The following is a 25,822-nucleotide window of genomic DNA, read 5'->3' as shown; positions in this document are numbered from 1 at the left end:
TTTGTTTCCCCAACACTGCTGCTCCCTGTTTGTTTCTTTAATCTCACTGTTTATATTTCTTGGTCCAAACCTGTCAGTGTAACTCCAACTAGAGCAATTAGCGTGAGGGAAAAGCAAATAAAATGTCTTGATGAAAGCAGAGCCTGGATCCTGACCTCATTCTGACTGAATCTGCCGCTAGTCTGCAGACAGACATTTCCAAAGCTGTGAATTCCTCAGAGCCAGGCTGGCCTCACGTTGGATGGATTTACAATGGCTGTTTGTGCTCCAAAACATATCATTATTCTATATTTGCCTGGGTCATGTCGGAATCCGCTGAGACCTTTGTTTTAGCACTTTCTTCTTTCAAACCGGTTTTACATCGTAGTTGTATATAGGTTTAACATTTTATTTAAATTATTCTCGGAATCAATTTTCTCATCTAAATTAAGAAAATCAAGTGAATAAGCATACGGTATAGCACTATTTATTCTTTATGTGCCAGACTATTTCACAGTTTGGGACCAGTTACTTCCACTAACTTTCTGACACTTGCTAAAAAATGGTCCATCACATAACCCTGTAAAAACTGACAGTTTAATGTATTGACTTTGCTTATTTAACAATGGGAAAACAAAGTGTTAAAAAAGTGAGCTTTTAAGTTGCTAGTTTGTGGATTTTGTAATCTTTGGATGGATCCAGGTTTGCTGTTCCCCCTTGTTTCCAGTTTTTGTGCTAAGCTAAGTTAGCCTTCATATTCACTATCCAGACAGGAGTGTGCTATCAATATTTAACTTGTAAGTGTCTTTCACCAAGCAATTTCTATTTTCTCTGAGGATATAGGAAGAGAGGTGAATAAAGATAACAAATAAACTCCTCAATCAGCCAACACAGTAAGTTTGCCAAATTCATTTACTATCTCTGTCTGAAACCTGTGCCCAAGGGCTGAGGGTGTCAGTGTGTGTGCACCTCTTTCTCAGACAGATTATAACTTCACCTTTACCTCTCCTCGCTCTCTTTCCATCCATTCTAACAGCCGCTTGGTGTGTGAGTCAGGTTCAAAGTCTGAACTCCATCTCAGGTTCAACATCCATCTCTTTGCCAGAAGAAACTTTATACCTGCTGCAGCTTCACAGAGTCGGGGGAACATCCCGGTGCTGATCCTTCCTGTACAACCCCTGAGGTGCCACACTCAGCCTCACATACTGTATTTATGGTACGGAGCAGTCGCAGGGCCCCCCTCATGTTTCGAGCCTATTGTTTTTTAGGTTTGTGTCGGCAGACTTGTCACCGTGTCGGTTATGTGTTTGGCTCAGTTTTGAGTCTCAGGGTGCAGGTGGAGGTTGTGGATATACATCCTCAGGGCTTCTCTTATTCACAGAGATCTATCATATTGGTTCAAAGGGGCAAGGATTTTCCTGAGTGGGATCAGCGTACATTTGTAAAACAGTGATGTGCCTGTAGTTTATAATAAAAAACACAAGCTATTATTTTTTTATTTTGGAAAGTTCCCTGAAAATATATCACATAACTTTAGGCATATGTAAATCAAACAGATCTCAAATAATAAAAATAAAAAGTGGATTCTGTTCGATGGTTTGTGGTAACAATGCGTAATCTACATTTAGTTATAAATAAAACATAATTGATTATGTTTATATGTGGAAATAAACACACCGGAGTCTCTGTATGAAGTTTATGTCTCCATGAAGCATGTTTATCTATAGCTTGAGGAGGGAGGGGTGGAGACGTGTAGAAAAGGGATAGGCAGAGGAGAAACCTTGAATGAGAAATTAGTAGACCTCACAGCAGCCTGGAAGTCTCATCTGACTGCAAATAAACGAGCCATGTTTAATGATAAAACTTCCTTTATTTACAAGGAACCATTTAGTCTTTTCTGACTAAAAGAGACAAAGATTATGAGGATATTTTTTCGACAAAATTCATCAACTTTTGAATGTGATGCCTCACTTTTACGCAACAGGTTCTAAAAGATAAATGTGAGTGTCAACTCCGATCAATGTAGGAAAAAGAAGCAATGCTGTCCCCGTTTTGGACCTTTGGCACAGAGCAGGAGATCAACTCATGGGATGTAGTGGATGCAGAGTCAGGTTCAACTTTGGCAAGGTGCTCTCCAAAGTCTCGGTGTTTTTTACCATGGTCCTGATCTTCACCTACTTCTTCTACTGCCTCACCGGATTCTGTGATTCGGCTCCGAGGACTTTATACCGCCAACAAGTATCAGACTATGACGCTCTGGACGATCATCGCCGCGTTTTGGACGAGCTGCGACCATCTCCCCGTCTCCTCCCGGACGCGCAGTCTCAGCGGAACCGCTCAGGCTCCGCGGACGCAGAGCAGGTGGACACACCCGGACCGTTTCCGCAACATATGTCGGAGAGTGCAAACGAGGAGAGCGCACAGAGCAACGGCATCCCCGTGTCCAACACTTTCGGCACCAAAAGGTTTCCGCAGGCGATTATAATCGGCGTGAAGAAAGGAGGAACCCGCGCCCTGCTGGAGTTTCTCCGCATCCACCCGGACGTGAGAGCAGTCGGTGCGGAGCCTCACTTCTTCGACAGGTTTTATGATAAAGGACTGGAGTGGTACAGGTGAGCAACACACAAACAAACACTCACGCAAGTTTAGGTTGCCTTTTAAGCCCCTGTCACACTGTCCCGAAATTGACCCCCGATGGACACACGAATATGGAATTGTGAATTTTGCACGAAGATGGCCCCGCACCACACACGAAGGCAACATTTACATTACATTTAAGACATACAACTGCAATGAAAGTACCAAAAACAATTATGTTACAGTACTATGATACTGTACTGATATCTTCAGACTTTGTTCTTTACTTTATCCGTCTTTATATGTAGAAAATATTACGTTTTCTCCGTAATGTTTTTTCCATAGCAACAACAACTTCCTGTCAACACTCCTTCAACATAATATATTATATCCTTTTCAGTTTCACAGAACACAAATTGGGTTATTTATATAATATGTTTACATGATTTTGTTGTGCAATAAAACAACCAGATGGACACACGATAAAGGAAATGTTCAAATTCGGCTCTGATTGTAGCAACATCGAGCCATTCGCCGGTGGAGTTTCTCAGGCTCCGGCAGCAACTTCGTGAGCGGTGGGAAAATCTTTGGCATGGCAACAAATTACAGAAGGACCTTGAGAAGGTTCATTTTCGTGTTGAATTTGTGTGTCAATTTTGCCCTTCGTAAGGCCATCGTGAGGGCATCTTGTTATCATCGGTGCCATTGGGCATTCGCCCCGATCAGAGTGAAGGCGAATACCCGATGGCACCGATGATAACACGAAGATGACACGATTCGACAAGATGCCCTCACGAGTGCCTTACGAAGTTGCCGCTCACGAAGTTGCTGCCGGAGCCTGAGAAACTCCACCGGCGGTCATACGATGGCTTAAGATGCCCTCACGAATGGCCCGGTGTTGTTACAATCAGAGCCGAATTTGAACATTTCCTTTATCGTGTGTCCATCGGGTGTCAATTTCGGGACAGTGTGACAGGGGCTTTAGCTCAAGAGTGTTTGCAAAAAACTTTTAACACCTGTCATTTAAGATTAAACATGTAAAGGCTTTATTGCCAAATGCACAGTAGCTACAGTGCAGTTAGAAAAGAAAGTCCCAGGCAACATACATAGCCGACAGTAAGACATAGAAAAATAGTGCCAAAAGAAACAGAATATAAATAAAATAGTCGAAGAGAATGTTGAAAGTGACCAATGTGTAAGTACACTAAAATAGAGTATGTTACCAAGTAATAAATGCCCTTTGAGCCCCAAAAGGATGATGCCAAGTTTCTCTAGAATACAGCTCTGGACAGACAGTGCAGGGTGATGTATTGCAGGGTTAAGGGTCAGATGAGTGTCACCTGTGCTCAAGTGCTGATGTGTCCTGTCAATAGACTGGACAGCCATGCCTGTCTGATATATTCAGATCACCATAAGCCAATACTCTCCCTGCATGCTGCACTGTAAATGAAAAGGGGTCTCAGAGGAGCATTTCATCATCTTGACAGCCATATAAACATCATTTATACCCTTCAATATGACATTCTGTATTAACACTTCCACTGTATTCTGACTGGGAGTCATGCAGTGAGATGTTTTGCACATACTGTGTAAAGGATATAAAACCTGATATATTGAATTATGTCTACTGTTGGTCTTTGCTGCGAGTCACGATGATTTTGCCCATAACATGTTCATCAGCTACTGTCGCAGCAACAGCAGCTAATTTGGGGTGACCAGGCCAACCAGATATATAATTTGGGTGTAGTTAAGGTCCTAAAGAAGGATTTAGGTCGGGTTGAAGCTGATTCTGATCATCTCCAGATGTTTACAAGCTCCCGAGAGATCCCACTTTTCCTCAAACTCGTGACAAGTGTCAGAATACTATTTCCGACCTGTGAGAATAGCATTAAAGCATCTATGAGGAGAGAGCTAGGTTTGACAGTCGGAAGAGAGCTGATAAATAAGCACTTTGATAGCATGATGGTTCGAGAAACGCTAAGGTGTAATTCAATCTTCTCTTGGCCTTTTTCCATCCCCTTTAGCTGTCTTTTAACTGCAAACATGAGGACACATGGAAACACTTTCACCACTGATAATTTTATCATGCTGCTAAGCTTCCTCTCTGTTTTCCACAGTGCACAAACATGCATATCCACAACTCCTCTGCTTTAATCCATCTCTCTCCTTTATTTCCACCTTCTCACCACTCTTCCTCTTTTTCCTTTTTTTTGCCAGCTTCACTCTCCCTTACTCTTCCTTTAAGTGTAGAGGATGTCTTTATGTGGACATACCTGTGGCAGACCTTGTGTTTCCAGGGCATGTTTTATGTGATTTTCTGTGTGTTTTAATTAGCGTGACTGGTGCTGTAAAGCTGTTACGCTTTAATGCTTTAGTTTTGTTAGTGCTGTAACACGGCAGCGACAACATCATGATCTGTGAAAGTTAGATTGGTCATAATCAGGGTTGCATCTTATAATTCAAGCCCAAGGTGACTCATTGAAATGTCTTTTTGTTGTTCAATTGACAGCATAAAACACAAAGTAATTCAGTTTGGTATCATATATGACAAAGAAAAGCAACTGATCCTTAGATGAGAAGCTGGAACCAGCAAGAGTGTGTCATTCTGTGATTACAAAATGAACTATCAAAATAGATGCTTTTGCAGTTTATTTTCTGCTTATGTAAACAATTATTCAAATACTCGTACATCAGGGTTTCCGCTAGGATTTTTTCTCGACGGTCAAATGTCCGGGCAGATTTTATTTTACCGGACAAATTTGAAACTTACCGGTCATATTTCAATAATAATAATAATAGTTGTGTAGCAGAGTTTCCGTTAGCAGGTAATTACCGGACTATGAGCAGATATGCTGATGTTTAAAACTCAGTTCACGGGGCTCATTTTTATATTGCTTCAGTTTATAATCGTAACAGATCGAAAAAAATTCAGATTAATTTTTCAATAAATGATTCCACAAACAACAAACAACATAATTATTACATTAAAACAAACTACTTGTAGTAGATAACGTACATTATTCAGAAGTTTACATCAACTTTGAATAATAACACGGGAGAAACGGAGCCTCTCTTTTCCCCTCTCCCTCCCTCTCTCTCACAGCAGTCAGTTTCTTAAGCAGCTCCTGCAGCGCACTAAACAGAGGGCGGGGCTTCAGGTGATTCTGCAGAGCTGCGTGTCTCGGTCAGACTCAGCAGCTGATCTGATCTCTCTCTCGCTCCGGTTACACTTCACTCGCGTTCATGTCCATATCGATCAGATCCAGCTCTCCTGATCGGCCTTTATAGAGAGCACCGATCAAACTATTAAGAGTGAATATCGGCCGATAATGACCGGCGGCCGATCGATCGGAGCCTCCCTAATTATTACCAGACATTTTGACCGTCAGGTTTTGAATTTACCGGTTTTTTATAAATTTTACCAGCTAAAAACCGGTAATTACCGGCTAACGGAAACCCTGTCGTACATATAGACAGAAGCTGCCATTTATATTTGACAATTGAAAACCCAGATAGTCTAAGTAAAATCAGTTATGAATCTACTTTAAAAACATTATCTGTTTTCTACCTTTTAATGATGCTGAAGGTAGAGTAGAGTTGGAGGGATTATCACAACAAAAGCGACAGCAGCAACATGATCCCAGTTGAAATCACTGAAAGATAATTCCCTTGCTGTCACTGAATCTCAGAAATTCGGGAAAATATGGCCTCCTGAGAAGCTGGAAATTGTTGAGCTCGGTGGTGTTTGTGTGTATTTGTCAGTGACAGCAAGAGCTCATCCAAGTGGAAAAAACAAGCCCGCCTCACCTGACTGTCAGTGAACAGCGAGTCAACTCACTGTCACATCTGGAAGCTAAACACACACACACACACACACACACACACACACACACACACACACACACACACACACACACACACACACACACGCACGCACGCACGCACGCACGCAGTACGATATCAGGCTGCTGTGTATGACAGGCTCTGAAAAGCAACCCTGAGCTTTGACATTTTATCTTGTTGAAGTTCTCCGCTTCATCTGCAGCTCTCGGGTCAACAGGATCATATTTCAGCTGCATATAGATGTAAATATTTCACTGGATCATTACTTTAATCTTAGTATAGTACGAATGAACGTGCATTGTCATATTACTATATGGATTCTCCTTTTTATTATACAATGGTCAATATAATTTTTTTTTTCAAATGCTTCCAAATCAGATTTGTTTTAATCATTTGGAAGACAAGTCATAATAAATAATAAAGACCAATGCAGAGAACACATGACTTTAGGATCTGACAACAAGTTGTATACAGGGATACTCCACCTGCTCCCACATATCTTGAATGGAGGAAATAACCAAAACTATCGGACAATTTGCAGAAGGATGAGAGTCCTGCTGCAGGGCTGTATATTGTTTTCAGATCTCCGTGCTGGAGACACTTCACAGTTGCAGCAATTGTGTGCATGTTGTTCCAAGAGAATTGTACTCTCAGAGACAAACCAAGACCTCGTTCATGTGTGTTTTCCATTGCTTTTGTCTTGAGTGATCCAGTCAGTTCTTGATCTCTCCACTTAGCCTGTCTGTCCCTCCCTGTCCCTCCTTTGCATGTGTTTGCATACAAGCCTGTTACGGGAATGGAAAAGCCACAAATAGTGGTTTCAGAATGATGCAAAGATTTAATGAATTTCTGTGTCGTTTTATGGCTTAAAGGGGACTTCATCCGATGATGGGTTTCATATGGGACTTGAGAACCACCGCATAAAGCAGAAAACCTCAGTTTTCCATGGCACAATGGTTGTGATTGTCACATAATTGTCATCATGATGCGGGCAGCGATGAGTAACAGACAGATTTTTTATTTTTGTATCTTCGGTTCCTTTACAACATTATAATGAGAACATTTATCGTTGTTGTTGTCTTGCAGCAGAACACGCTTTTTTTTTAAAGAGATTAGCCCTATTCAGTCAAAGAGCTTTGATTTAAGAATAACATACCTCTATGTATTTTATATTTAAAAAAGGCATTTCTTTATTCTTAATTCAAGAAAAACACCAGTCCACAAGTTCCATCAATACTTTGAAAGCTTGTCAATTGCCTGACCTACAGTCTTGACACCAAAGGCCATGCCCGATCGGATTGCTATTAACATGTAGTATAAATCCTCTGAGGGCAGCAGCACAAGGGCAAGTAGAAACGACAGCACAGCTAAAATCACATTGACTCTTTAGGAGACATACGTTTTTAAGAATAAGGATATGATGTGATGACAACAGATGATTTTGAAATTGTATTATGTCGGCCTTTAAGAAAATGCATGGATACATCTTTTAGATCAAAAAGCTAATAATCTTTCAAAAATAGAAGATCTTCCTCATGCTTTTACTTACTATCTATATAATATAATGAAAGTAATAATACAAATGGACATTTTTGCTTTAGTTGATATTTACACAGAATAGAGACACAGTTTTGCAGTTAGATTACTTAAGTGTGTTGTCACATGTAATTTGTCAGTGTACTATGCCTACGACTGGTACTGATTGACCTTTACATTTCTGTAGTTTAGTTCTGTTTAGGCTGGTAGGAGAAACAGTGCTTTATTTCACCATAGATTCATGTGAAAACAGCATGCAAGAATGTTTAATTTCAGTATTTTCTAGGCCGGATTCAAACACTTACCATGTCAGTTTTGATATTTGACATTTGAAATGTTGAAAGTGGATTCTAATGCGGAGCGTTTTCCAGAGCGTGGGTGATTTTCCCAACACCTCATTCTGTGTCCAGCCCGGAGGCCATTAGTGATAGAGGCTGAACACGACTGATTGGTGTAACAGAACAGGAAGTGGTTTCTGTAGTGTTGAGTTGTATTGTGTTTTAATGGTGGTGGGTTTCGGCTGTGGTTGGGTTGAGATGGTGTTATGGGGTTTGAGAAGGCCCACGCTCACACCCCATATGGTGGGAATTATAATAATTTGAGGCGCATTGTGGTGCACTTTGGGGCGCCTTAAAAATCGTTCAGTCGTGCCATTTTAGCTCAGGACTGCAGTTAGCTTGTGAAAAATGGGCCTACTTTGTGTCACTTGGCCAAAATGTAATTTTTCAGATACTTGGTAGTCATGCTCAGTTGCACTGCCATTTCCAGAGAAGAAAACAGATGGGAGTCAATCATAATGCCTGTTAAGCATCAGGCTATTATCATTACAAGGACAGTGTATTATTATCTTTTCTCGGGCACATTTGTGTCCCTTGCATCAAAAGTAATATCAAACTTAATCCAATATTTTATTAAGATATGATAAATAAGACCGTTGTCATAAAAAATTCCTCAATGTGAGCTTTTAAATAAACGTATTGTTTTGTTATTGGCAGAGGTATTAAATATTCTGAAAACCATGCCTGATCAACATTTTCACCCTGGTAAATATCACTGTGAGGCCTACTTTGCCAAATGCTGAATCCATTACTGATTACCACCAAAGCACACTGACTTCCTGTAAGTCTTTTAATTATGACTGGATGCTAACATGCCATATAGTCACTAATTATCCATTGACCAACAAAAGGTAATTTATCATATGGAAAGGCCCACACACACATGTGCATGATTTTACCCCCTACCCACCCACCATCTCTCACACACACATTTCCAAACTCATTGCAATGGTATCCTGCTGTTAACCACCAAAGATGAAAATGTAAAACACTGTAGTCTCTGTGGGAGTGTATAGAACTTCAGCTAACCTCCTGTCGAGAAAACCCTCCTCTACCTCCATTACTCCATCATTATTCATAGGAAAGAAATCTTCTGATAACAATGTATTTAAAATCTGTGGGTGGCAGCAGTCTTTTTGCCAGTCATGTGGTTTCCCAGAGGGGCCTGACCAACCACTTCCTCTCGCTGCCTATGGAGAGAGGTGATGGGTGTGTCTGCAAAAGCGCCGGAAATTCACCTCCAGGCTGACACATGCATCTCGTTTTTAGTGTTTTTGTGTTGACTTATCACTTATCACAGCTCTTGTTCACACTTGGTGACTAGCTGCTGTACAATATTGTTTTTAATGTTTTGTCTCACTGTCAAGCACATCCTTAGGCAACATTTGGGTTTAACGTATGTCAATTAGTCTTTCTTTCCAACTTTGCTGTCCATGAAACTCAGAGGCCTCGTTGCTTGCTCAGGTTTCTGTTTAGACAAAGAATATGTAGACAGCATGGCGGCAGTCTTCCTTATTATCCCAAGTACAATGACATGCTCTTGTTTGTGCAGGGTCTTGAGTTGTATCTTATCAACATGTGTCATATGGGTTTATGGTTTGTCATTGCAGTGCACCAAGGTTATAATTAAAGCAGAAGTTTGAGATGGGAAATACAATTATTACATTTCTTGCTGAGAATATCAGCACCATAGTCCTTTCGGTCTATTCATATCAAGCTAATGTCAGCAGGCCTATAGCTTAGCTTAGCTTAGCACACTAGAAACAGCTTGCTAGCTCTGTCAAAACATAAGAAAAGTTCACTTATTAACATGTTACATATTCTTTGTATAATCTACTTAATGTTAACTGTAGCAATTTACTTTCTGAATGGGATAGATCAGTATTTTGTTGAACATTTGTTGTTGTTTTCTGGTCAGAGGGGAATAACAGCAGATGTTTCAACCAAGCATGAAGGCGTAAATCTGGGGTTCCCACACATCCTGAAATGCTTAACTGTCCCTGGCCCGGAGGCTCCTTCAGTCACCCTCTGAGCACAGCAGCACTGCTGGGAAATGTTTTCCTTCAGTTTGTTGTTTGTGTTCCTTCTCATATATTTACGGCCTTGATTTTCCACTAACTCATTAATTGGCTTTTTAGCTCTGAAGGCGTTTGGACATAGAGACGTCTGCCAGAGTCAGCATTAGCCTAAATTGTCCAGTAACTGAATATTACTACTATTGGAAATATATATCATTTTTGTTTTGATGATAATTGGATCTTTTGGGGATCTTTTAATCATTTATTCTTTCTTTCCAGAATGTCTTTTATTAGTGCGCTAAATGGGATCAATTTGCAGTACTTCAGCGGGAGAACCCATAATCTCGAGGGCAGGAAGTCTCTTGGCCACATCCTTGTTGCCAGGGTTAGTATTTAATCTTCTGATCCAGACTGCCTCGAACATATCAGTAGTGTAATCGGCGGTGTAGCACTCCAGGGAGGAAAAGTGCTACATCCTTAAAGCAGCAGGGAGTTCCAGACTAATGTGGCTATATAGCTTTCCAATACTGGGCTAAATAGAAAACATATTTATGCTCTGAGTAACTCTCTGAGTAAACTGAAAGGCATGTTCCCTTAAGTTAGATGAAATACCTTTATTCGTAAAACATATATAACATATCACTAGATTCACATGCATGGCAATACATTAATCATCCCTGATATGTTTACAGTTCCTCCTGACACCACACATAGGAGGAGACTTATGATAGAAAATGGCTATTATTGATCTTCTGATAATGAGACAGATTGTGATGAGGTGGATAGGGACAGAAGGAGAGACGGGGAAAGCCACAATTTATTAAATATTCATGAGAATGGAAAGACAACTTATGGTCAATTACTGAAGTGACAAGTATGTGAAGGAGTGAAGGACAAATAGAGAGAAGTATGGATGAGAGAGGAGAGGACAGAGAGGGAGACGAGCACTCAGTTTCTCATCAGTAAACACTCACACCTTTGCAGCCATATGTGTGTATGGGTACACCAACACACACACACACACACACACACACACACACACACACACACACACACACACACACACACACACACACACACACACACACACACACACACACACACACACACACACACACACACACACACACACACACACACACACACACACACACACACACACACACACACGCACATCGCACACACAGTGAACAATCTGTCATATAGAGACAGACGTATTGATTAGACACAGATAAACTGGGGACAGACAGGCAGCGATAGGCCATTTGCAGCTCTTGTAGTTGGATAATAATCAATTAATGGCCTTTATTGGAGGAATCATTTAATGGGGGTAGATTGAAATGGCTTAACTTTAAGTAGGAGGAAACTCGAAACTTACACAGGAACAAGGAGTCTTTCTTTCCTCCTTGAAACTTGTCTTCATGGAAACTTCCCGACAACAAATATACGAGAATTACAAAATGTTTCTTCAAAGTTGCAGCATATTAGAAACACTATAACATGCAATATTACCTTTTGGTTCCCCTTAAATAGCACCTTAATAATCCTATTTCACACTTTCTGACGGTATAATATTTATATTGTGTTTGACCTGGTTACGGCTCTTCATAAAATCTTTGTATCGTTAACATTGATGAAAATACTCAAATCGACTTTATATTTCTTCACCAGCCAACCAAATGGACTAGATCAGACTAGATCAGTGGTTCCCAACCTGGGGGGCGCGCCCCCCTAGGGGGGGCGCCAAAGATCGCAGGGGGGGCACCAGGCCTCAGATGATTTGAGGCCAAATATCATATTTAGAGTTTTTTTTTTACATATAATTGTAAGGCAATACATGATTGTCACTAAAAGCCTTGTCTCTACATTACAATACAAATATAAAAAATAATTAACTAATTCATTTTAATAAAAATTCAAGTTAGTATTAAAGGCATAAAAAGACAGAAATGTATAATTCTTTCTTTAATATAAATGTTTCTTCTGCCCATAAAGTGTCCAAACCAGGCTTGTCTGGATAAGCGCATTTTTAAAAACATAGTCATTGTCCATGCCGGTTTCAGTTGGATTATTTGTCACAGTTGCTCCAATCAGATCGGCCTCCTCCATTTTGTAGATTATTTACGACTTTTTTGAATTCACATAAACACATCGGCAAAATCCGGCTTACTTTGAGCATGTGTTTTAAACAGTTTAATCCCTTTGTGAATTGTTTCCACTTGCGCCGTCCTTTCATTTCTTCATACAGCGGGAATCCAAATAAATTAATCCTGAGTCCAATAACCATCACTCCAATAGTGCTCCTTAATTACGCTTTCATCCTCCTTTAACAAAATACTTCACATTCATCCAGTTTGTGACAGTAGTTGTAGCATTTTTGAGACTTTTAAACTTTAATTACCGCTGTTGGGCTCTTGGGAAAAAAGGTTGGGAACCACTGTTCTAGATGTCCTGTGGATCAGTTGATTGAAATTGTTTTTAATTGATTTCACAGTCAGTTTTGTAAGTACTGGAACAATTAGCTTGGATCTTTCCAAAAGTAAAATGCACCTCTAATCTCATTTAATCTTTATAAAACTTATGTTTAAAAACAACATGTGTTTTTTTATGAGACTAAGAAAATAATTGGGCCAATAAATAGTCCGGTACATAATCCCCCTAAAACGTCAACATGCTGCTTTTAGACTTTTGTTTTTGTACAGACTGAACAAACTAGATACACACTGTACATTGCTGGCAGTGGTTGAAAGGGGTACCAATATTTTAATCTCCTGTCAAGAAAGTGAATAAGTGTGTTTTCGAATATGTCAAACTATTTAGTGGACTGAAAAAAAAAAGTCTGTAGGTTTCAACAATGTTTTGACTGCACAGAAAGAGCTTGCAATGACTGATGCAGCAGCAGGCTGACCACAGACCAAGTACAGTGTTACCTGTACTTTACCTACGGGCTGCTGCTCCTAACCACGGTCAATCACTGCCTTGTGTGAAAGGGCCCATGTCATGGCCATTTCTACTGATCATAATTCCATTGTTGAGGTATACTAGAATAGATTTATATTGTGCAATTTTCCAAACTCACATTGGTTTCTCATACAGCATCTCTGTAAAGTATGTGTATTCACCGGTATTCACTCTCTGTCCTAAACGGCTTGTTGGAGCTCTTGCCCCCCTCCCTGTGAGCCCAGTGTGCTCTGATTGGTCGGGAAGTTGCGAGGCTCGATGCTGCGATCTGCTGCATGGAGCGGACAGGCTTCCGGGTCGGCGATACAGCAACAAGCGAAACTCATCCTGAGCACACATGAACACTCACAGCTGAAGTAAAAACAATAAGTGTGGCTTGATATTGAGTAAGAAAAAGGTTTATAACGCTGTGAGAATGGGTCTGCAGAGAGCATTTCTCCGCGATCCCAATTTAGCAGCCCGAAAAACGTTTACCCATTTAAACAGTCATGGTACCTTGTTTATTTTAAACATCATAAATACACAAACAACAATGAATACTTACAGGTTGTGTACCCGAATCTCCCGCTGGTCCAAACAAAGTAGGAACAGCATCGCTGTACATATCCGGCATGAATCGCTGAAAGGTTTTGGGAAGCTTTGTTTCGTGAAATGCTGGCAGAGGGTGTGGCCTCTGGGTGTTCACACGTCACAGTACCCAGGAAGTAAATAATGGAAAATGAGAAATCTCCAACGAGGCGTTTTGGGGCAGCATAGACTGTGTTCGAGTTTTACTTGCTAGAGGGTGTATACTTTGAGGGTTTTTGACTCTGCAGACCGTTTACATGCATAAAAACCTTCATTTACAAAAATGAAAGACATTCAGACAAAGGCATTTAAAAACAGTCATTAAAAATAAAAGATAAAAAAAATTAAGATTACTATAACATTTAAAGCTGAGGAAGGTCAGTTTCACCAGCCCCATTTCACTCACACATTAAGGTTTTCCTATTAGTTCTATCAGCTCTAACCTAAAGAAAATGAATATAATGTTGGCTAATGGCGTTCAAAACTAAAATGAGGCTGATTGGATTATTTTGATCAACATCTGGAAACAAACCATGAGTCTAATGGACCATTACTTTATGAATTCTACCGTTTGCTTTTCTATAATCATCTAATCAGGGTTTGACCACAGACAATCTCACAAGAACAACTGCCAAAATAGAAATATATTTTTCTTTGACAACTTGGCCTGAATGGCCTCTTCTTTGAAATGTGGACTTTGTGCAGACTTTCAATCTGAAATGAATAAAGAGTAAAAGCTCCATTACTTGTTTATTTAATTTGAAGCCACATTCAAGCTCTCTGTTTCCAGTAACATACAAGCGTTCCTCACGCAGCCCTTTAACACACAATGTGGACTCAGGAACAAACGGCACATCTGACATATGGTTCCCACAATGCCTGTTTGCCAGATAATACTGAAAATGTATAGGACAGAAGATACACACAGAAAGTAAAGAAGAGAAGAAACTATAGGAACATAGAACAAGTTAAGACATATGTAAGAAAATATGTAAGTAGATTTGCCAATATTGGTTTGGATTAAAGATTAATATGTGTTGGATTACTATGCAAAATAGATCTCTGCAATATAGTAACACATAACTCAACTTGTGCGTTTTTACTGCCGTATTCTTCACAACATCATTGTGTGACACCATATGTTCAACACACTAGCTGAGCTCAGCAGTTTGCCATCCTGGTTGCACTTCCTGAGTTTGGTCTGTTTGAGTCCTTGTAGGAACCCGTAGGGGAGGAAAGGGTTACGAGAAGGGGGGTACTTTGCTCTTGCAGGAAGAAAGGAGGGGAGTGAAAATCTGTAGGAAATTGCCATTAAGTGGTTCTTGAGGCTTTGTGGTTTGACTCATCAGTGAGTGGATGGTCCTGTTGTACAGGCTTAGAGTGAGGCTCAGATGGGCTGGCTCTGCTGCATAAACACACTACAGTGCACAAACCTTTAATCACACAGAGCAGAGAAGCGTGCTTTAATGTTAAGCATATCTAATGTTTTACCTTCGTCAGTTTGCACCACACATTTGATTAAATGGGCATGCCCTAATGGAGTAATTTACAAAAACGCAGAGCCTTTGTAGTTAAGTGGTACGGAACCTTTTTACCTCAACATCCCACATTTTCCAGCTTTGGGACCTATATGGCATGTCACGCTCCTTTCTCTCCCTTCCTCATTTTTGCAAGCAGAAAATGTCCAAAAAAGTATTTGTACAACTGATACTTTTTTGAATTAATTAATATTTTTTTATTAACAAATTTGTCAAATGTTTTTTTTGTAATGGAATGGGGTTACTAATCATACTGATGGACCCAAACTGAATTACCAACAAACTCTGAAGTTCCTCTCGGTTCCACAGAGTGTTTCAGTGTCTTTTAGCTCATTGTTTTGACAACTTCACTCTTTTGGTTTGCTCTTGCCAGAAGAATTGTTACCAGGTGTAGCAGGCGGCTGTTTTTATCCAAAAGCTCTTACAAACCAACTGTATACTTCCTGCCTCGCGGCAAACGGCAGAAAAGGCTAAATTAACAATGAGCTGGTGAACATAGTGGAGCAGTTAGTGTAATATATTCCCTCATAAATTGGTGGAAACCAAAAACAGAGCTTTAAGGAGAGTAACATTTGGATTCTCAAACAAATAGATGCTAATCTATATGGCCATGGTAATATAGCAGTGTTGTGTTTACAGTTTATTCCGCTAACCCAAGTAGCATAAATAATTGTAATAAATGAATAATTCTTTAGAAAAGCACCACATATGTTGCAGCACAACCAACTGTTGGGGAAATATTTTTCAAGGTCCATAGCTTTGACCCAGTTTATCAGTTCATACTGTCCTGACTGAGCAAACGCACTTGTAACCTTGGCTGCTGTGCTCTCAGTGTTCTGTCTCCCTGTTCCTGCCTGTTGGCGTCAGCTGATAGAGGTGTTATGATTCTATCTTGTAATGCACAATGTTGATTATTCTCTCTGAACTAGCTAAATACATGGGTCTGGGGTAGAGTGCTTCAGAATTGACGTGGCAACTCTCCCGTGAAGTCAGAGACCCTCTGACTGTGTGACTTGTGATGTGAATTCTCCGGCCGAAACTCCTAATAAACCGTCAGTGTTTGACATCAAAGCTCCTGCTCTTCCCGTGTCTCCTTCATGAGTCGGTCCCACTGCATTGCTACACAGAAGTTTCTCCCACTCCAACCAAACTTTGTAATTGTGAACGCTATATTTTCAGTCTGAAACCAAATGTTGTGTCTGACAAGTATCTTCTTTTCATTTAGGAACCTGATGCCTCGGACGCTGGACGGCCAAATCACTATGGAGAAAACACCCAGCTACTTTGTCACAAAAGAGGCTCCTAGCCGTGTCTGCACTATGAACTGCCAAACCAAGCTCATTGTGGTGGTCAGAGATCCCGTGACGAGGGCTGTTTCTGACTACACCCAGACACTGTCAAAGAACCCAGGCCTTCCATCCTTCCAGAGCCTGGCTTTAAAAAACTCCACCACAGGTCTGATTGACACCACGTGGAGCGCTGTGCGCATCGGCCTTTACGCCAAACATCTGGAGAACTGGCTTCAGCACTTCCCCTTGTCTCATTTTTTGTTTGTTAGCGGAGAGCGGCTGGTGTCTGATCCAGCTGGGGAGATGGGCCGTGTTCAGGACTTCCTGGGTCTGAAAAGGGTTGTTTCAGACAAACACTTCTACTTCAACCAGACAAAAGGTTTTCCCTGCTTGAAGAAGCCTGAGGGGAGCAGTCGACCTCGCTGCCTTGGTAAGTCTAAGGGCAGACCCCATCCCCAAATCCCCTCCGAGGTCCTGCAGAGGCTCAGAGACTTTTACAGGCCCTTCAACCACCGTTTCTACCAGATGAGTGGACAAGACTTTGGCTGGGAATGAACAAGGATATTCCTATCAGAAAAAGATGACAATTTGACTGTTTAATGCTCCACAGGACTAAGGTTCTCAGGGATGCGGTACAGGAATGCAAAGTCCACAAACTTAATTCTGTCTGAGTGGATTCAATGTGACAAGCAACCTTTGAACTGTGACTGTTGTATTGTAGAGTAGAAGCCGACGTGAAGACAGAGCTGCCAATATGCAAGTTACACACATGGCTTTGTTTTTAAACTATTAAACTATAGACTAAACTAAAGAGCAAAGTGTGTACCAAGGGAGGAAAAGACATTCCCTTTGAAAATCATTTTGGATTTTGATCAAATAAGCTGATATTTATAGTTTCTGTTGATTTGAAAAACAACAGTTACAGTTTTTTTTATTGAATACATGTATTTATTTTGCGACAAGGCCAGACATAAAACTGAATATGTTTTTATTGACAGGACATATAAAGAAAATGTCATACGCCATGATTAACCACTATGTCTTCTTAATTATAAGCAGTGTTACTTTGACTGCATTTATATTTTCATTACATTTGCTGTTTACAAATGTCCTTTCAAATGTTACATGTCTTATGTTGATGTTGCAGGTTGTTTCTCTGTACATTACAGTTGATATCTCAATAATACCTCATCTGTAAATATCAAACGTGTTAAGAAACCACATATACATTCATTCCATTTGTAGACATATGTAGATAGTTTCTCCTCAAAGCCACACACATTTTAATTGCATTGGCAGTAACCACTCCGCTGTTGCTTAAAATAAAAATACTGTTTTGATCTGTGATGATTTTGAACCAATTAAAACTCCATATATAAAGTACACAAAGCACATTGGTGTCTATTAAACTTTTTTTCTGACTCTGATCTTTTGTTTCGTGTAGTAACTTTTTCTTTGACATGACATCAAATGTTTGCTCATTTTTATATTATGCATTACTCTAATGGAAAACTGAGGCTGTTAGTTTAAAGGCTTGTAGAAGACCGATTTATATTTGCCCTTTCAACAGTAATCCAGTAAACCGTCATAATAAAAACTAAAACTAAAAGACCCAAGAGCAGAAGTGTGAGAAATGGATAAAACAGGTATTAGCATGTCCGCCAAATAGCTAGCCTACCTACAATAATCTAGTTTTCACAAAAGTAGAACGTCACTCGGGGAGCGCAAAACCTTGCAAGGCTAGCAAAGTGAAAAATTAAGAAGACACTTTTAAAAATGTAAACTGTAAGATTATCAATCAGAGAGGGTTGTGTTTGAACAAAATAACACTGTATTGTGAGCCAACGTTAGCTGAATTAGCTAGCAACATCCAACACTAGGAACAGAAAGCTTGACAGGCATATAAACGGTAACTATGGGGCGCAGGCATAGTGAATGCTTAGTTTTTCTACGGTTACCCTGTTATTGCTGCGACAACCAAATGTCTATCTCTCTCTCTTTCTGTAGTTCTGTTCCCCACACTTCATTTGTACGCTATTCTCAAACTTTACCTCCTTCAATGGAGAACTGTCTCTCTTCCTCTCTCTCACTGCTTTCCCTTTGCCACTTCCACACAGTTAGACCACGTGTACAGTCTGAGGCCAGCATGCTACTGGGGCCTTTAATTATGAAATATGTCCTCTCTTCTTCCTCTCTGAAATCTTCTCTTTCATCGTACACTATCCTGTTAGGAAGAAGAACATTTGCTCTGGTGGAACAACCAAAAAAGGAGCTTAAGATCTGAGCAATTATTGGTCAAATGTTTCTTTGCTGATGTTTTTTGTTTTAACAATGCATGCAAATACATCTAACCAGTGCTTGCATTCAGCAATAGGCCAAAGCAAAAAAAGATTAAATCAAAGCCATTGACATTGAGCTTGGTTTTTGGAAATGCGGCTTCTTGCATTAGCATGCTCTTGCGTGTCTTCGTGCAACACACACTCACGCAAGCACGCACACTCACTCACTCTCTATTCATCTTGCCTCCTCCCGTTGCCTATTCAAGTCAGTATTTCTGTCACAGTCACTCACTGTTTTATATGTCTGGCATCAGTTTTTAGAGAGCCTCGCTAAAAATGTAAATGTGCTTGCCTCACTTCATCTGTGCCAACCTGTATTACTGCATTACCAGTCACAGTGATAGCTGCCTATTCACTGTGCCAGCCCAGCTGCCGGCATTAAAGATAACTGATTTCCCATTCTGCCATCTGCAAAATACATTAGTAGCAATGTAAGCAGGACAAGCCCAGTCGTTTAGTCTCATTGAATCAGCAGAACATTCGGCATAATCTAGGGTTGTCACTAAACACTGGTAATGATGTGATACATTTGATTGAGGTAAAGGAAAGAAAAAGGAAAATAGTGGAATGACAGAGAATATGATAAAAGCGAGACGGGAAGATGAGCGTTGGAATTCATCCAAATGAGCTACTGCACATGTAATAAACCATAACTTCATCAAACTCTCTCTTTGCTATCTTTGCACATATTAATGTGTATTAGCTCATGAACAGCCAGCCTCCTGTTGTGGATCCCACAGGAATCTGTAGACACCACCAGAACTTGGTCATGTTTTATTACTCAATCATCATTATAGGTGTATGGCAATTCACACAATTATAATGTAACTGAGTTGAGTAAAGGGTTGTCACAGGCTTGCTACAAGACATCCTCACTGGGCTTAAAACAGGTAATAACCACAGCAATGCATTGTTTATCATATTTTCAGCAAAAAACATATATAATCGTTTTTACATTCTGGACTGGTCATAAACCAAAAGTAGTTAGGTTGCAATTACAAGAGAATGCAACAAGAAAAAAAAGTCACATTTTAAAGTTAAGGGTTTCATTTTGAACACAAACAAACAACTTCAGAGGTTCAGACAACAAAACTACCCGGTTTGGTTTAGGAAAAGAGTAGTGTTTACATTTAAATAACCACATTTGTTAAGTAGAAGTAACATTTTACATTGTGTACACAAAGACAACAACACATTGTTAGTTTCACAGGGGACTACTGTAACAGCAAAACACCCAAACATGTTTCACTGCTTGGTAAAAGCAGTCCTGTGTTTTGAGTCCCATCCCTCCAGATGGGTAATTACATCTAGAGGTCTGATAATGCCAATTTAACAGGATGATAACACTCTGATTTGGTGGTTACATATACATTAGGCCAAAGCCTAGATTTAACTGAAGTAAAAAAGTGATTTCAGACTCAAGTCCACCGCTACACAAACCCTAAATGAGAGAAAGACAATATATACTTCTGAATGTTTGTTTGAACTATAGATTTTCTGCTCTTCACTTCTCATGGGTAAAGCAATTTGTTTAGCTTTGGCTGGCATGCAGCTTCCAAGGATTTGATCCCATAATTTAATGCATGCCATCAATTCCTAGCAGTGCAGATGTTTGCATAAGTAAAATTGCCCAATGTGGATTGAGTTTCAAGCCACTGTGACTATTAGAGATTAGACGTGATGAGGGATGTATATTTGGTGCGGTGACTCAAATTTGGGAATAATGGGCATATGGCAGACTAATCAGAAACACCCTTGAGGGATGGATGAACCACTCTGAAGACTGAGTTGAAGGAAAAGGGGGGCCTGATTTCTATACAACAGATAAATGTAGGATTAGAGTTTAAAAAGTGGTTTCCCTTTGAGGAGACAGAATGAAGAGAGACCGTTCATACTGAGGACTCCACACATTTCCCCCCCGTACTGCAGTCTCCTTCGATCCTTCGATGCTCGGGGATTTTCTCTCTTCTCTGCGGTTTAGGCCTCACAGCATCTTATTAAATTGTGACTCCAACTTTAATTGATGAGAGAGTAATTTAGGTTAGAGAGATTTTCTGATGCTTATGGTAGCTTATATCAAATTGGGGAACTTTCTAGGGATATGGCGTTAAGGAACTTTTACAATTGGATTTTATGACGTTGTTTTTCTGGACACGTTTCAGTGCATACTTCTTTTGCTATTTTAGACAACAAAATACCCGCCCCAGTCTGCTTTTGGACGGACCTTGATTTTAAAATAGGAACAATCAGAGTTTATAGAGATGCTTGCACTGTTGCCAAATGGATGGAAACCTTTCACACTTAAAAATATAACTGCAGAAATAAAATAAAAATAAAATAGCTCTTTTAGAAACATCCTTAACTTTTGGGGAAATGTACACACATCTGTCTGGTAGAAGCAGGCTTAAATATAATGCTGTGTATACAGTATGTTCCATGGTACATACCCACTTGCCTTCCACCTGCATCTTCAAACAAAATGTTAAAACACTGCATGCAGTCAATCACTCTGAATGAAACAGGCTCGCACCTGGCCTTCATGCATGGATTCTTTTCATTTGCCAAAGCATCCATTCATTATTTTACTAAAAAGATTTACAGCCCTGAAGTTGGCATATAAAACCAAATCACATTTTCGCTCTTGATTTGCTTCATGGTGTTAATAATCCCCAACCAGCCACTTGTTACCTCAGGACTTTAGCTCATTGCACTGTAATTGTTCACATGCAGAAGAAATAGTCAAACTCTGTCAATGATTTGGGAAACGTAGGGTAAAGGCAAGGTGTATCCACTGCCAGCAATGTGTTGTCATCCAACTATGCAAACGTGAAGACACATACAGAACAGACACACACAGTAGCCCTTCTGTCTAACCAAAAACAAGTCAAATTAATTGCCTGGCTATGTAAGTGCGTGTCTTTTGGATGTGATATGTCATATAGTCATCCTGTCAGACTCAATCCTTCCAACGGTTGTGCGTGATGGTGGTTTTATTCTAAGAATGGCCACACCGCCTCACTGTCTGATGACAGTGCAGCACGCAAAGCAAAGGCATCACGAATGGTCCTTTTCTAAACACATTGCCAAATTGTAAATCATTTTAGCATGTTGGACCTTCTTGCCATAAATTACATGTCAAGAGCTGGTGCTTTTATCCGCCAATAGATGTTCTGGGCAAAGTGTTCTATTTTTCTTATGCCTTTCAGTCATGTAAGAATGGTATGGTGGTATGTGATTTTTTACAATCATAAAACATACTGTATGTTATGCTATTTCTTCTTTCAAATTAAATAACCACCTCTTCATATAAAGATTAGCTTTACTGTATTATAAAAACATTAATTAATTGTCTTATGCTTCACAATTATGCTCCCCTTCTTGATTCATATGAACCGTGGATGGCATGCCTGTAATCATGTTCAGGTTGTTTTCTATGTGAATCGAAGAGAGTTGCCCCGGTGACCTCAAGCATGATATATTGCTCTCAACTTACTGATGAACTGATGCTTTCTAACTGATGTTTATGTCTTTAGTAATATTTCATGTGATACAGTATATTACATAAGGTATAAACATGCCACACTATCACTCATCTATCCCTCCTTATCCTCGAAATACCCTTTTTGGTCTATATGTGCGCGTGTAATCAGTATCAGCAGGCTCACAACTTTATTTCTGCAAGTATTCATAAACTTGAGCATTAGACAAATAAAAAATGTGACTTTAAGGTATTGGATCACGAGAGTTACGTGATGCATTTTGTTTTAACCTAATTTAATGGCAAACCATACAAAACATTTCACAAACCACAAATGTCATCCTCATTTTAACCGTAAAATGTCTGGAAATCAGCAAAGTTATTAAGATTGATCATCTAGGCCAATTGCTTTAGATAATAGAAAGTCTACTTTGTTATTTGTTGTTGTGAGATATTACCCTCAAGTTTCTCTGTTGCAGTTACCAGCTGGCGTGATTTTATTTAACAGTTGACATCATTATGTATGAGTTAGATCGGAAGACTGTGGTCTCCACATAATCCCCTCTCCCTTGAAAGCGTCAAATATACCTCCCCAGACTCCCGCTCAATGACAACACACAGCTTCATGTGATGAACGCTTAACCAGAGCTGCGCGTGAGCTTTGAAGCCATTGTTCCAACCTGTGAGTATGTAATACCTTCAGTCACATGGGGACAATGAACAGTATGATTCATAATCTCATAAAAGACGACACCTGTGTGCACATGCCACACTGCACATGGCTCTATCCCTGTTCTAAAAAACAGGCCACGACTACATTTCCCAGATCCCACATCTAATTGCATCTGTCATAACTGCTCTGGTGATGGACACATATAACCCTGGAGTCCCCTGTAGGCCGGGCTTGGGTCCTGTGAGTCTCAGAGATAACGTGCCCTTAAGGTGTTGGAAGATGATGTACACTGACTCGGGTTTCAGCAGACTGGCCTGGGACAGGTTGATGGAGGCTCTGATTGATCCTGAAAACAGAGAAGCCTGTGGGAGAATTGTAATTGAACCTGGAACAGATGTTGAACAGGCCAGGAAGAATGTGGCTGTAATGAAGGTACAGCCTAAAAGTCTAAATTAAGCGAGATGAACCAGTTTACCAGTTTTATTAAATGGCATTGGCAATGGTAGTCTTTATGGCATGTTAGATTGTTGTCGGCTGCTACAGTGTAGGTAACATTTACTCTGCAGAGGCAACAGGGTTCACTGTGCTGTTAAAACATTTATCAAACTGTAATCCATAAACTTTCTGAGGAAAACACATCTCAGCTAATCCAACACGAAGCACAATGTGTTTTAAATGTAAAAATTAACCACAAACAGCCAGTGCCAAACCCTCAACCCTCCCAAACTCCCGCACCAACATGACTATTTTTAAACACTACTTCACATTTAAGATTCTGAATGAATCATGAATGATACATGAATTCAACCTGAGCGACTTTAGGAAATGTCCTTATTATAAAGGACACACTAACCAAAACATAGTAAAGCATAAGCAAAAATACTATTGTTATTAATGTATTTATAATAAATGTCATGCCCGTTATACTGTATCATTTCCATGTACATTATGGAAGGAAACATCCAACATTTTGAGTTATTAACTATACTCAAGCAGTATTTTAAGGTACTTACCATGTACTACACATTTTCAGTGGAAAATATTGTACTGTTATACTCCAATAGGAGGCGCTCTAGTTAGGAGTACAATTGCAGAATCTGATTATTAATACAGTATATCATTTATTAATGTTGACATATTATTGTAGACTAAGCTACCCAGCAATTTATAAAGTAGTTAAAAAATAACCATTACTAGCTGTGACATTGAAATTATGTACACTTTAATGCAACAAAAATGAGAATACTATGATATGGTGGCCCTGAAGTGCAAGACACCACAGCATTTCACAAAACACAACAGCATTTCACAAAACACAACAGCATTTCACAAAACGCCACAGCATTTCACAAAACACTACATCATTTCAGAAAACGCCACAGCATTTCACAAAACGCCACAGCATTTCAGAAAACACCACAGCATTTCACAAAACGCCACAGCATTTCAGAAAACACCACAGCATTTCACATTGGACGGAAAGGGTATTCCTTAGGGAGAACACTTCTTGTTTGTGATTGGACAGAGCCAGCCAGAGTAGCACTGCTGTGATTGGTTGTTTTTGCTGCCAGTCAAGAAATGACGCTTCGTGATTGGCCCAACACATCAGGCTTTAGCTGTTAGCACACACTCAGAGCTCACAGCTCCTCATATCTGTTCAGAAACTGGACAAAAGTTAAACATATACAAAACACAGACTGTCTATGTCATGGCAAATACAGTCGGTGCTTTATTTATGTCTGTATGACGTTGTTGTGAGCGTGGACGGAGCAGCTACAGGTTAGTTTAGCCTGATCGATCCGATTCCGATAGGATTTACATGGAGATACGGCCCGCCCCCTCTCCAGCGTCTTGAATGACAGGAGTAAACACAGAATGAATGCTTTATTAATTCATGGTTTTTAAGGGACCAATCTCCATGTAAATACTATGGTAGAATACCCAATATTCGCATCGCTCTAATCGCTCGAGTTTCACCGCGGCTGTCAGCTGTGTTTGCTCCTGTCATTCAAACAAGACGCCCTGGAGAGGGGGCGGGGCGTATCTCCATGTAAATCCAATGGGAGATACCAACTACAACAAAATGAACACATTTGACCGTGATTTAATTGTAATACATGTTTCAAAGTGATGCCGAAGCAACTACATACTGATAACGGTTAGTAAAAAAAAAGCCATCTAGTGTTTATATATATCTATGGTGCTAACGGCTGATGTGTTGGGACCGGTTGGGACGTATTGCGCTGTCGAGCGTTGACCAATCACGAAGCCTCATTTCTTGACAGGCAGAAAAAACAACCAATCACAGCAGTGCTTCTCTGGCTGGCTCTGTCCAATCATAAACAACAAGTGTTCTCCCTAAAGGAATACCCTTTCCGTCTGGCTGTGGTGTTTTGTGAAATGCTGTGGCGTTTTGTGAAATGCTGCGGCGTTTTGTGAAATGCTGTTGTGTTTTCTGAAATGCTGTGGCGTTTTGTGAAATGCTGTAGTGTTTTCTGAAATGCTGTAGTGTTTTGTGAAATGCTGTAGTGTTTTCTGAAATGCTGTAGTGTTTTGTGAAATGCTGTTGTGTTTTGTGAAATGCTGTGGTGTCTTGCACTTCAGGGCCACCATACTATGATATGTATTAGGCTGAATTTGCTCTGTCTGCTGTGTTTTAATTTAGATAATTAAGTCTGAAACAGTG

The 25,822-nt window shown here is 40.0% G+C and overlaps 1 protein-coding gene across 1 annotated transcript; it reads left to right on the top strand.

Moving 5' to 3' along the window:
- The first annotated feature begins 1,845 nt into the window (after positions 1–1,845).
- On the top strand, positions 1,846–18,029 carry LOC117450845 (heparan sulfate glucosamine 3-O-sulfotransferase 6-like). The gene is made up of 2 exons (XM_034088836.1): positions 1,846–2,591; positions 16,583–18,029. The coding sequence occupies exons 1-2, from the start codon at positions 2,065–2,067 to the stop codon at positions 17,199–17,201; spliced, it is 1,146 nt and encodes a 381-aa protein (XP_033944727.1). The 5' UTR covers positions 1,846–2,064; the 3' UTR covers positions 17,202–18,029.
- Positions 18,030–25,822: the final 7,793 nt, after the last annotated feature.

Source organism: Pseudochaenichthys georgianus, chromosome 8, assembly GCF_902827115.2.
Source record: "Pseudochaenichthys georgianus chromosome 8, fPseGeo1.2, whole genome shotgun sequence".
Classification (NCBI taxonomy): domain Eukaryota; kingdom Metazoa; phylum Chordata; class Actinopteri; order Perciformes; family Channichthyidae; genus Pseudochaenichthys; species Pseudochaenichthys georgianus.
The sequence above is the reverse complement of the archived record's forward strand: the minus strand, read 5'-3'. Positions and strand labels throughout refer to the sequence as shown.

Bases quoted from the DNA above. Each gene is read 5' to 3' on its own strand.
- LOC117450845 (XM_034088836.1), top strand. From the start codon at position 2,065: ATGGGATGTAGTGGATGCAGAGTCAGGTTCAACTTTGGCAAGGTGCTC. The intron at 2,592-16,582 runs GTGAGCAACACA...CTTTTCATTTAG, and splicing joins AAAGGACTGGAGTGGTACAG to GAACCTGATGCCTCGGACGC.